This window comes from Mixophyes fleayi, chromosome 6 (assembly GCF_038048845.1).
Source record: "Mixophyes fleayi isolate aMixFle1 chromosome 6, aMixFle1.hap1, whole genome shotgun sequence".
Taxonomy (NCBI): domain Eukaryota; kingdom Metazoa; phylum Chordata; class Amphibia; order Anura; family Limnodynastidae; genus Mixophyes; species Mixophyes fleayi.
In genome coordinates, this window is record NC_134407.1 from 181,834,516 (window position 1) to 181,848,517 (window position 14,002).

The 14,002-nt window shown below is 38.5% G+C and overlaps 1 protein-coding gene across 2 annotated transcripts in view; it reads left to right on the plus strand.

The window, feature by feature from the left end:
• The window catches only part of ACSS2 (acyl-CoA synthetase short chain family member 2), a 40,684-nt gene that overhangs the window by 21,908 nt on the left and 4,774 nt on the right, over window positions 1-14,002 (plus strand). The window contains exons 6-18 of one of the 2 annotated variants that reach the window (XM_075177472.1): window positions 694-769; window positions 1,386-1,500; window positions 2,011-2,049; window positions 8,458-8,595; window positions 8,785-8,955; window positions 9,133-9,266; window positions 9,752-9,884; window positions 9,981-10,037; window positions 10,830-10,910; window positions 11,751-11,859; window positions 12,797-12,865; window positions 13,049-13,225; window positions 13,481-13,555. In XM_075177472.1, coding sequence (XP_075033573.1) covers window positions 694-769; window positions 1,386-1,500; window positions 2,011-2,049; window positions 8,458-8,595; window positions 8,785-8,955; window positions 9,133-9,266; window positions 9,752-9,884; window positions 9,981-10,037; window positions 10,830-10,910; window positions 11,751-11,859; window positions 12,797-12,865; window positions 13,049-13,225; window positions 13,481-13,555 — 1,374 coding nt within the window. The remainder of the gene's footprint in view (window positions 1-693; window positions 770-1,385; window positions 1,501-2,010; window positions 2,050-8,457; window positions 8,596-8,784; window positions 8,956-9,132; window positions 9,267-9,751; window positions 9,885-9,980; window positions 10,038-10,829; window positions 10,911-11,750; window positions 11,860-12,796; window positions 12,866-13,048; window positions 13,226-13,480; window positions 13,556-14,002) is intronic. The other variant, XM_075177473.1, reaches the window with a different exon arrangement.

Genomic DNA, 14,002 nt, shown 5'->3' on the forward strand with positions numbered 1-14,002 from the left:
GGGACATTAGCTGCTTCACTGTACAGTTATTGGCATATTTGCCAACTCTCCCGGAATGTCCGGGAGACTCCCGCACTTTGCGAGAATCTCACGGACTCCCGGGAGAGTGTGGAAATTCTCCCGGATCTGCCCACTTCACTAGGAAGTGGGCACTTCCTAGTGAAGTGGGCAGAATTAGGTCCCAAACGCTGCGATTCCCGGTGAATCGCGGCGTTTGGCCCCGCCTCCTGCTGTCAAATGACGCGTTTGCATCAATACGTCACGGGGGCGGGTTCAAAATGACACACATTTTGGAGCCCCCCCCATCACGCCTACCTCCCCCAGCAGGCTCCCGGAAACCAACTTTCTAAAGTTGGTAAGTATGGTTATTGGATTGAAATTAGGCCTTACTAATCCCCATAGCAAGCCATTGTTTTATTTATCCTGACTTTAGGGAAAAGGCAGAATGGTGCAAAATAGGTTTGACAGGGAAACAGTGTTTCCCGTTGACTATAATGTGTTACTATTTGGGCTCCAGAGGTCTTTTTTCAGGCTGACATAAAAATACAAATTTTTACTAGTATGAATATGTATTGAAACATTGAGGCTATATGTTTTTTGATAGCAGAATATAAAGAGGTCATTTTACCGGTCCTGTCCAGGTGAGCAAATGTCCCTTTATTAAAAAATTGTCCCCTTTGTCTCTCTCTACAGATGGCTTTTTCCGCGGGGACAAGTTGATTAACCTGAAGCTGATTGCAGATGAGGCCCTAAAGAAGTGTGAAGAAAAGTAAGTAAGGCAAATATTATACAGACTCTTCCTCCTTTAGAGAAAACACCAGCCAGTCATCTAGTGGACACTTGGTGCTTCCTGTACTGTGCAGTGGCAACATTCCCTGTGGCACATGGTGTGGAAAGTTTGTGCTAGATCTGCCTGGAGCACACAGAGTGTGGTCAAGGTCAATATGACAATCAACATTACTTTTTTGCAAATGTAAAACAATTGATTCCCGAGTATGTATGTGCGTGGGAAAAAATAATACAAGAAAAAAAAAATAAAAAATATATATATATATATATATATATATATATATATATATATATATATAAATAAGTTATAATGTAACTTATTTGATGGCTAGTGAAGTAAGAGGGTTTGCTCAATAAAGTTATTCTGCATTTTTTTATTTTTTTTCACATGTAGGTTTGAAAAAAATATACATTTTAAGTCTTCTTAATATAATTTTGAGGATTTTATGGAAACACATCCATCAAGTTAAGTGAATCCAATGCTATTTTTAACCACCCTGTTAGTCTAATATGTGCCCATGTTTTGGCCATATTTGCAATGCTTATCATTAAATATAACATCCGGGACTTATTTATTTATGTATGCATCTTTATAGGAACTACCCCCTGAAAAAGTGCATTGTGCTCAAGCATTTAGGGAGAGAGGATATTATCTGTGATGAATCCAGCAAAGCATCGCCTCCAAGCAAGAGACTCTGCCCAAGTGTGCAGGTAATGTGTAACCATGGAGACACAGACACTATCTCGGTGTCATCGGCTCTGTGTGATTGGTGCAGACCTGATTAGAATCTTGGATTAGTGAGCTTTGTGGTGTACCTTGCAGGGCTTATATGGCATGGACAGAACTGACCATGGAAGCACATGGTTTAATTTAATTACACTATAAATGTAGCAACACTAATCACTGACTGCATCAGGTGTACTAATGACATTAGCCAGTGACTGCCAATTTTATATTTATTTTTTATTAGTTCTCTTCTGTATCTAACAGGAGATTCCAAATGCTGCAATCTCCTTTCTTACTAATATTTACAGTTTCCAGCCAAAATACATAAACACAATATTGTCAAAAAGTAATGTAATGGCTAAATCTCAGGAAATAAGGAGTGACCTTTGCCTCTAGTTTCTACAGGGTTTAATTTTTCCGCTTTGTTGGGTGTTCTCTGTGTTTCTTAGCTATAAAGCTACTGAATAATATTTGTGTATCTGGGTTTTTAACAGGGAAACAAGCAGGAGAAAGCAAAGCGAGATCATCCCCAGGTATTTCACCTGCAGACACCTGTGCGTGTTAATCCTTTCCAGTTGTCTCACTAACAGCACAGCAGTTCTTTGTCTTTCTGTCTGTCTGTCTGTGTCACTGGGTGTGTCATTAAGCGGCGCTGATTCCTCCAATGCTACGGGTTTAATATGGATCAACACGTTTAAAGCCAAGTCTGGTTCAGTGATGGATACCTGCCAACAGGATGAACTCTTGATTAGTTGTGCAATATTAAATTCAGTTCATCTTGCAGTTTATTATACATGGAAGTTACTATAGCCACAGTAACACAGGTCATCCTGCCCTAGAGGAAATAAAGCGCTTCAAAATACAAACGTATTATAACTGTAATAATTAATTTATTCAGGCAGTTATGATTTTGAAAATGAGGATAAAATTGTGTGCTTACATAATGTGCTAGATTGCTTCTAATACAACCAGTTCTCTGCCCTGTTGGATATTATCTGGAATGGAGCAGATATTGTGAGTCAGAGTTTATAATGAGCCCAGACCTTCCTAGTTACTCCCCTGGTCTTAAATGAGGGCAATAAATGTCAGGTTCTAATCAAAGTTTTTGGGTTTAATTGGATCCTTTTTGTAGTATTTGAATTGATCTTTGGTTGGGATACTTTTAAGATATCCATGAAGACTATATTGGTCAGTGACTAAAGGTTTTCCAGATAACCTCATGCTAAAGAGGGGGAACATCCGTACAAAACTGTAAAAGTACCAAAAAACTATGAAAGGTTTACAAACTAAATTGGCTTGAATTTAATTTCACAGAACATTTAAAAAACTACGTTGATAAACAGTATTTTATTTAAATGAGAGTACACTTGTTACTGGGAGTTGCATAATTAGAATATAAAGTGAAATATGTAAATATAATTGTATAATTAACTTAATATAGCTTGCAATTGTTATTTATACAGTTATGGGATCTATCATCCATAAAGCTTGGGACTTGGGTTTTCCTCGATTTTAATTGTTTTTCGATAATTTAGAACGCATGCCTAAAATGTACTAAAACCCATTAATAAAAACTACCTATAGTTTCCCAGGCTGCATTGAACAGCTGCAATATTTTTTTTTCTTTCTGGTTTTCAGAATTCTGGATAGCAATTTTTATGCTAATGTGTTTCAAGGTCTTCAATACAATACACTGGGAATGTATTTCTGCTTTACAGTAGTAGTAAAATAGCGAGACTTGGTTCATTTTGAAATTCACATGAAATTAAAAACATAATTTTACTGTATTCACTGCAGAAGTATTTTAAAGTTTTATATGTAATGTCAAACCTTTTATAGTATTGTAATCTAATTGAAACCTATTATATAGGTTTTAATGTATCCATCTGCAAATCCTGTAAATATGCTGGCAGTCTTCCCTTTTTTTGAAAGGATAGAGGTCAGGCTATAGCTGGTCATGTGGTACCTGTCACCGACCTTAACACTGCGGTGTTTATCTGGCTGTTTTCACTATTGGAGGAACATGCAGTATATTTACACTAAAAAATGCAGCATACGTTTATTTTCTGGTTGACTAATGTGAATGACACATATTCTATGTACTGTTCTGCATAATATGGTGGTACTATATAAATAAATGATGATAGATAATTAAACAACAGACACAATGCTATAATTAAAAGAGATTGATTTACTTAACTTTGATTGTCAGATAACATGTAGGTAAGGTGTCTGACTCTAATGCATGAAATCTCAGTCCTGCCATAAAAAGATGCACCCAAATTCTCAGAACAACCATCTATATTAGAAAAATACCAGGGGTACCCGTCAGCGAATATGTAGTGGGTATAGTAAGCTTTGCAAATGTTACGGTAAAGCTTTTTGTAATATATATATATAATTATATCTGTACATGAAAGAGGGCACTCTGTGAAAAAAATTAAACTAATAATAAATTGTAAAGGTAGATAGATTTATTGTGTGTGTGTGTGTATGTTAGGTATTTTAGACTGTAAGCTCCAATGAGGCAGGGACTGCTGTGAATGACATAGGGGTATATTTACTAAACTGCGGGTTTGAAAAAGTGGAGATGTTACCTATAGCAACCAATCACATTCTAGCTATCATTTATTTAGTACATGCTACAAAATGAAAGCTAGAATCTGATTTGGTTGCTATAGGCAACATCTCCACTTTTTCAAACCCGTAGTTTAGTAAATATACCCCATAGTCTCTGTAGAGTGCTGCATATTTGGTAATTTTTGGCAGTATAATATATATCTACCTCTGATGCAGATTTTCGATCTTCCTCAGTGGTCTGTGCATACTGTGCTCTTTGCATGCTTGGCCTGTGCCAGGTGGTCACAAACACAGTGTCATCAGGTTTGAACTAGATAGTATTAATATATTTTCTTATTACACAGTTCAAACTGCTGATGTTGACAACATGACAGGTCCCACTGAAGATGAAAAAGATTGCAGGAAAGGTAAAAGCTAGGTACACACTACTAATGAGTGTATCTAGCAAATAATAAGAGATGGGGTAAGGTTAGGTTTGCAAAAAAAGCAACATTTAAGTCCCCCTCCAAATTTTTTCTGCAATAGTGTCAGTTGGTTTTAGAGATTCAGTATTGTGTACGACAATGAGCATGTAAGATTATGTAAAATTACAGTTGGGATTAGAAGGTGGGTATTAACATACCTTTGCTGTACTTAGTTACTTAGTGGACTTAAAAGTATTTTGCATATATTTAGTATTCATATACATTACTTTCTCTGTGTGATATACTGACGTCAGTTTGGAAACAATGTAAATTAGAAGTTCAGTACGTTTTATTGTGATACAACTATCAAACCATAATACATTTATTTGTCAGTGTAACAAAATTCTCCCTAATCCGCATTTCATTTAGCATTCTTTTTTTTAGATATAACACCATAATCTACTAATAACACAGTAAACAGTAATCGCATATATATGTCACAAAGAATTCAGGGGTTAAGAGGGAAATTCTCTTCAAATATGTTTAATATATGCAATGGACCACCACTGAAACCTAACCCCGAATGTCCATCTGAGCTGCACCCTGGCTTGTTTATGTGTTGGACCCAAGTGTGGAGACTTGGTCAGCTGGTGGGTAGTTGGGGATATATGATCTTTATCAAAACTTAAAACCCACTTCGCGTAGGCTTGCGAGAAGGATCTTAGGCTATAGGTCAGATTCCTCTGGCAACGATAGTTAAGGTCAGACATGCGTGCACACTAAGGAGCTGATGCAGTGTTGTTGTTAAAATAGATGAAATTTACTCTTCAAGCACAGAAAAAAAAAAGCATATTTCCACCCATATGCAGAGCCTACACATCCCAAGATGTGTCCGCCTCTGCATCGGTAATATCTGCGTGTATTTACACATGTCCCGTAGCATGTGTAAACCTAACACACATATATACGTGTTCTGCAGGTACGCCACATCTGTATTAATATTGCCTTACTGTACTGGGCCTACATTAGACCGCCCCTTCCTTCCCCTGTCATTCCTCTCCAGTCACAGACGGGCATAAGTGCCAGGATTGCGTAAGACTTCATGCGCAGAGCAGTGACACAAGAAATGCTACGCAAGGTGGCGTACGTTCCACTCTGCATCAACCCATAAGGTTGTAGTTGATACCTAGTTTAAGATAATGACTAAGTGATACAGATGCCCAGATATCTAAAATGAAGTCTCTTCCGGTTATATCTCAACTTTCCTGGAGATATAATTCAGCTACTGGAACCCTAATACATAATCTGTGACAATGGTTACAACCAGTGTGCAGGAAATTATTATAATATTCAAGTAAATAATAAGAGGGAAGGTGTTGACTGACCTGGACTTCTGGCTGCTCAATGACTTCCAAAAATTTCTGATAGGAGCAGAGGTGAGCTCTTTGAGCCGGAGCCTATGTTCCCTCTCCCCCTCCTTCCTTTAACCCCTCTTCTCTCTCGTTTACAGTCCCTTTACTTTCCCCCCCTTATGCTCATATAATGTCAGTGCTCAGATTATTTTGTTTTCGTTTGTCGTTTTGCTTTGTTTTTATTTTATTTTTTCCTCAGTTATTGCTCTCCCATTTTGTATAAAATTAGAAAATTGGATTTTAACACATACTGTATTATATGCAAGACCAATATTGACAAATACAGAATATATATAAAAATCATGTGCAATGGAAAGTACAGTATATAGAATCTTTTTATATTTTTGCTTTTCAAACGTAAACATTTATTTAAGATTCTGGTTTTATTGACTACATTACATTCATTTTGGGGTTGTATAGCATCTGTGTGAAAACACAAAGGTTGGAAACCACTAATATAACAGATTAGTTAGTTTTAAAGGGGTCGCCCATTTTTGGACAACCTCCGCTCAGTAGAAAAATGACTCCATGTTATCTTAACCCTAAAGCTGGCTCTCTTCGTGGCTTATGGCACTGGAGGACTCAATCCATCCGTAGGTCTTCAGTTTAGTAATTATGGTTTGTAGGACAATTATTATCCCTGCAGGGAACATGAGCAGGCTGCTGTGTGATCCCACTCTTATCTTTGGGTAATGCTATTTGCTTTACTGGGGGCATTTTTTTTATTGAGCAGTGATTGTCTAAAAATGGACAACGCCTTTCACTCACATTTGGCTGCTTTTAACTTTAACTATTAGCTATTTCCGGTAGGGTGTCCCAACTATCTCTTAGATTGTGGTTGCTTTAGAACTGTTTTAACCACAAAGTCTTACGTATGTGGTCTGTGGGGAAAGAAACACTAATGCATGCTGTGTCCTCTTGTGCTTTACTTGTGGTTGCCTGGCACTGAGCACTATAATATCTGCACACATTGCTGTCTGATCTGCTTTTCATTAAGGACAAGAATATAACAAAGGATATTTATGAAAATACAAAGATGAAGCAATGCAAATGCAGTTTTTGACATCTCGCACCTATTTTTTAATAAATGCACTGGTTTATAAAATAAGTGTATAGGAGAGGATGGAAGGATAGGAGTTTTCCTGGTTAAATTCAGGATAGACTTTGTAGCAGAGGTCATCTGCCTCGTATTGCTCCCAAATACAAAAGCAACATTTATTTTGCAAGATGAGGTATTAAAAGGAGATTCATGGGGTTAAGAGGGAGCAACTAGGGGGGAGGAGGGGGGTTCTGGTTAAGTGGGTAGGCCAAATTCTCCTCTCACCCACTAGATGACTTTTTTTTTTTATGGGTCCTCTGGTGGTACTAGAAGCCAGGAGTCTTCCTTTACATTCAATGGGAAGCTTTAAGCATTACGTAGGTGCACCCAGTGCGGTATAGGCACACGCGTACTATAAGCAATAAAATATACACTTACAACACATGCAATAAAGATAGTCCTGGGGGTATATTTACTGAACTGCAGGTTTGAAAAAGGGGAGATGTTGCCAATAGCAACCAATCAGATTCTAGTTATTTAGTACATTCTACAAAGTGACAGCTAGAATCTGAGTGTTGCTATAGGCAACATCTGCACTTTTTCGAACCTGCAGTTTAGTAAATATGTCCTCATAATCTCATGATTAATTTAAGATATAAATGAGTTTGGTATGAGCAGTATTTTTAAGAGAAAATTTTAACCGTAGGATAGACTATACAAAGTGATGGTTTTACACCTTTTACTCTATACATGTCCATCTGGAGCCAAATACTACAATAGGAAGTGCAGATCTGTTTTACAGGTGCTGTTCTTTGAAGTGGAATGCGTGTGTGCGCCTATGTATGGCAGTAAACTGGTACATCTGCGAATAATGGAATGCACTGCTTCTCCTTATCTTTGTAAATCAGCCACCAATATTGAAGCGACTGGCATTTCTGTGCAGCTATCAGTGTTGAAGACCTGAAACATGGAACTAGTTATCCTAAAACAGCTGCTGGCAACCATTCTTGTTCTTCACTCTTTACCTTAACTGAACCTCCTTCCTCTTCTGGTTCTGGAGAAGCCTTTTGATTTTGTGTTGCAAATGTACTCCTGTGGTTATCCGCAATCTCGCAGTAGAGGTGTGCCTGGTATCTTGAGCACCATGCTCACTGCTGGAAATGGAGGCGGGACACTGGTTCTCCATGTTTGGCGGCAGCTGCTGCCACAAAAGAGCAAGCGGAGATACTCAAAGGAGGAACTGAGATGGCAACAGCAAAGACAGTAGAACTCACTGGGTCCAGCAGCTGAACTGAAATGGCATTCAGTAGATCTTCTAAACCATTCATCACACCGAAGACACAATTCTGCATCACTATATAACTTGCCACTTGCCTTCACAAATTTGTAACTTATGTTTGTGAAAAGATTATGTGGGAGATAGGCACAGAGCTGATCTAAAGCACAGTCCTCTCTAACTGTTGTCCACCTGAAAATACTTCTTATAACTCAATTATTTTCCTACAGACCACATGGAACCCATCTGTGGACTTATGGTGGCATGACCTAACTAAGGATGCCAGTACAGAGTGTGAGCCAGAGTGGTGTGACGCAGAAGATGATCTGTTTATTCTTTACACCAGTGGCTCTACCGGCAAGCCCAAGGTAAATACATACAGCCTGTTATAGCAGAATTTATGCACTCCAGCGTGTAGCCTTGTCAGTCACTATGCTCCTCAAAGGAGTGGGCTGATTTAGGTTTGTTGTATTTATTGATGATACAAGTGGTGTAACTAATGCCAGGGTAGTTACAAGCAGTTGGACCAGTGACTGATGCCATATTTCTATTTATAGGGTGTAGTTCACACTGTGGGAGGATATATGATATTCACTGCCACAACATTCAAGTATGTATTTGATTACCATCATGATGATATATATTGGTGCACTGCTGACATTGGATGGATCACCGGACACTCCTACCTTGTCTACGGACCACTAGCCAATGGGGCGACCAGTGTCTTAGTAAGTTATCTTGCAAGAGTGGCCAAGAGCCTTATCTTAAATAAAATGTCACCTTGGACAATATATTGTCCCTTGTTTCTGAATCTATTGCCCCATTCTTAACTATCCACTTTTACCATCTGTTAACACTTCTTTTGCCAGATCCTTCTGCTTTAATCATAACCAATCTATTTCCAGTTTGAAGGTCTTCCAATATATCCAGACATCTCCCGGATGTGGCAGATCATTGATAAGTACAGTGTGAGCAAGTTCTACACAGCACCAACTGCAATCCGCCTGCTGATGAAGTACGGAGAGGAGCCAGTCAGAAGGTGCGCCACTAACTGTTACATCCGGCTGGCACTGCTCTTCTGTTTACGCTTGTGGTTGCCAAATGCTGTTGGTTTGGCTCATAGAATAAAGTGTGATAATGCAAACAAACTATAGTGTGTGCGCACTTTTACACAAAGAGCCATTTAAAATACATGTATATGTACTGCGCAGGGCATTAACATAGTTTATAACACCCAGAACACTTGTACTAGGTGCCACAAAAAACTACCAGTAATTAGTCAAAATTACTAGCACATTACAGAGCTCTTAGACAAGCACATTACAGTACCCACAGTGACCAGCATATGACTGTCAGCAACTGAGGTCCACATGCTTTGGCACCATTGCACATATTAACACACTGGCAGTGCAGTCTTGGGTGCCAACACCCATCTTTGATACCACCAACATACCTTCATTGAATGACACAAGTGCTCTGATAATTGCAATTTTTATTCAAATGTATGTGCATCTGTCCTGGCAGGTATACTAGAAAATCCTTGAAGATTTTAGGAACAGTCGGAGAACCAATTAATCCTGAAGCCTGGCTTTGGTATTACAATGTTGTGGGAGAAAAAAGATGTCCAATTGTGGATACATTTTGGCAAACGGAAACGGTGAGAAGCAGTATGTAATGGTCGGGATAGAGAGGTCTATGTTCAAAGGCAAAAATAAAACGGATGCTTTCATACTCGTCTGTCTTTTATTCACAGGGCGGTCATGTATTAACGCCGCTTCCAGGTGCAACAGCCACCAAACCTGGCTCAGCTGTAAGTAGATATATTATACTTTTGCATAGAGCTGCCCATTGTTTTCATGAAAACCAATGTTTACATTTTAAACCCTTTTTTTAAACCTCTGGCTATGAAGATTCTAAGCTTATGTGTAGTTCTTTTACCCACTCAGCGCTAACTGGTCAGCGCGAAGGCGCATCTTACGTGCTGGCTTAGGGTACCTGGTACCTCTACAACTTTGAATCACTAAGGCCAAAAAACTGGAAAAGTACAGTTGTGCTTTGTTTTATATAAAAAAACAAACAAACAGATATATGTATATACAAGTCAACTAGGAATAAATACAGTTAACGCAAGCCAGGGGTTTTATCCTAAAGGCAGTATGTTCCCATTCTTCCCTGGAGCAAAGGATTCTGGGCCTGAGCTGTGGCCACTAGATCACATAACCCTCAACAAGTCATTTGGTGGTCTCCTGCCTGCATGCCCACCCACTTTTTTTCTTTCAGACCTTTCTGCAATCTCTGTCAATTGACTATACAACCCATTTTATAAATTCTTTAAAAACATTTAAAATACCCTTTAATGTCTTTGCATAAATAAATATTGTATTGTACCAATATATGTATATCTATAGATGTTTATAAACTTATCAGAAGTGAAATAGTTGGCATAAGAATGTGTTCTATGAGATAGGATATTTTTCTATAACCAGTTATAGCAGAGAACTATTGAATGAAAATAGGACACGATTGCTACAATATTGTCATATTACATACCACACATCTTTTTTTTCCTTTGTAAATTTTGGCATTTTTCTTTATTTTGAAGACCTTTCCATTTTTTGGAGTTGTTCCTGCAATCTTAGATGAGTCTGGGGAGGAGCTTGAGGGAGAAGCAGAAGGCTATCTGGTGAGTGAAAGCTGATCATACCACACCATACCACAAATATCCAGTTCTAAAAAATGGGATACATTTTGGTGGAACTATCAGTATGTGGAGGAGGTCTGTGACTGCAGGGGGTTCACATGGCATACCCGGAGAAGGAAGGATTGCACTGTGCTCTCCCCCCTTCCTCTGTGTGGCCCTTTTGAAGGCTGCAGAGCCGCATATGCGACCCTCAAGTTAGGCAAAGTTACCCATCACTGGTGTCTAGAGCAAACAAGGTTCCAAAATAGATATGTGAACAGACAGTATATACAATACATACTCTGTATAAAAACCGGCATTCATACATAATGTTTTCTTTAAATAGCGCCAACTTATTAGGCAGTACTTTACAGATAGTGTTTAAACAGTCACAACACTGAAAATATGTTGGTACCACATCTGTGTGGCAAGGTGCAGAATTCTAAACTACAGATAGAGGACGGCCTGGAGTGAAAGCCACCAGTGGAGCTGTAGGCTTTATAGAAAGTGCCACAAAAATGATGCATGTCTATTGCCAAAAATTACTGTCCTCCAACTATTCACATGCCAGATTCTTACTTGGAGAGATGCTAACCCTGAAATGTTTACTATTCTAAAAACAAAATAATATTTTGCTGAGCTCCTGCTGAACAGGACAATGATACTTCGTGTAGATACTCTGTAAAAACAAGCAACTCCTTTAAAATGACTATTTTAAATGGTCACTGGAGCATTTGGATGAGGTTTCAGTTTGCTGTGGCCAAGGAAGCATGAGGGATTCTCCTGCATATTTATAAATGGCTATTGTACATTATTACACACTTACGCATGTGTCTTTTAAAGGTATTCAAACAACCCTGGCCTGCACTCATGCGCACAGTGTATGGGAACCATGAAAGGTTTGAGACCACCTATTTCAAGAAGTTCCCTGGATATTATGTGACCGGAGATGGTATGTTATATACACTGTTTTGTCTTTGATGATTCAGAATACATTCTACCATGGAATACTGAGTGATGGTTTAAGTAGTACACCAGGATAGACATATTAAGCAATTTCAATGGGTGGTGTATATCTTTAACAAAATGTACCATTGAAAAAAAAATCTAAACTGGACTTATTGCCGGATGTTAGAATCTGGCAGCCAATTGTAATGAAGACATTGCTATTAACAAGAACTGATTAACAGGTTCTCGCACCCTCATTATACGAAAGATGCATAATGCACACACACTTCAATCCCCAGCATGCTCTACCAACTTTAGGATTTGTATCTTCATAGCACAGAAAATATTCTGAGCACAACTCTGATTGTAGTTGGAGCAGTAACACTTACCCAGGCTGCTACGGAAACTTGACCACCAAACAAATTGAAAAGAGGCACGAGGTACAACGGCTGCAAGATTACAGCATAATAAAAATGCAATGACTTTTTGTGTTGGATATTCCTTTTTGGGCATGTTGTATACTGTGAACTTTAACATACTGTGACTTTGGTTTTTTTTTTTAACACACTGGTTATCTAAGCCAAGCCAGTGTGTGCTTTTTTATTATTACACCTGACAAGGGGATAATTGTATCTGTTTCCCAAAACATTGTATGATTTTCTGCTTTCGCCTCAAAATAAAGTAGTGAATAACCCACCACAAAGCCTTTGAGCCTCTCCGCTGTGGATAAGGGATGTCCACTCAGAATTTCTTTAAGCTACCAGCCAAAATGCCCTTTGAGGGGATTGTCAATGAGTGCCTTAGTTGGAAGTTGGAGAAATCTGCAGCATGATGGACATATCCTTAAAGAACCATGAATATACAAATGAAACCTGTTTATCGTGTGGAAATTCCGTTGGCAGCTCATGCTTCTCAAACTTATATATAAATCTTATTTTCAGGCTGTAAAAGAGACAAAGATGGATACTACTGGATTACTGGGCGGATTGATGACATGCTTAATGTTTCTGGTGAGAAACGGTCCTCATGAGTTTCTTGTTTTCTATTTTAATGGATACCTTTTCATTTACTACAGTGAATGACTTGATGACTGAATGCCGAGATCTGTGATTACTGTGCTGTTTATTAATGTGTGTTACTCCTCAGTGACATGATGCAAGTTTTCACTCTATCCTCCTTCACTCAACCTGTAGGGCACTTGCTGAGCACAGCAGAGGTGGAGTCGGCACTAGTTGAACACTCTTCTGTAGCAGAAGCTGCTGTCGTTAGCCATCCACACTCAGTGAAAGGGGAATGTCTTTACTGCTTTGTCACACTACGGGACGGACATGAGTTCACCAAAACGCTGACCGATCAACTCAAGAAACTGGGTAACACTCCTTTACTAGTGTTCTTTCATGATGGACTAGATCTGTTAGCTCATTGTCAGTATATTATTAATGCCATTTACATCAGTCCAAACATGGTGGATATTTGCTACCTTTGAAATATTTTATATACTGATGTGTATCAGGAGGGTTAGGTCTGGTATCTGCAAAAACAGCTTTTGATACAAAAAGTATATTTTGGTGTACATCTACATTCTCCGTTCCGTGTAAACAAATTGTTCAATCATATATTTACAGTTAGAGAAAAAATTGGACCAATTGCCACTCCAGATTATATCCAGAATGCCCCAGGATTGCCGAAGACACGATCAGGTAAAAATGAGTTTGGTTTATTTTACTTCAAACAGGTCTTGTATAAAGTCAGAATTTTTTCTGGATTGTTCAACACTCGCTCAGGTTAAAATCATCATTATTATTATTTATTTATTTTCCTCACATGGGCCTTATTGGAAATCTATTCTTTCCTTCATTTGCGTAATGTGTCTAATGTAAATATTAATATTAAGAAATATAAAAATATTATTGTGGAGGGACTTTAGCTTCTCTGAAGGTGGTATAAATGTTGGTCGTACACACTGCCATATAGCCGTTGATGTGATATAGTTGACCTAATATAGTAGTGAATATTGACCCAACATGAATTGTCCTGTTGGCATAAGATCATTATTGTGTGTGCTGATGATCACAATCAGAAGATGATCAAGGTCTGTCTGTGTGCACTTACACTGGAGCGGTTAGTGTGGGTGAGAGCCGGGAGTG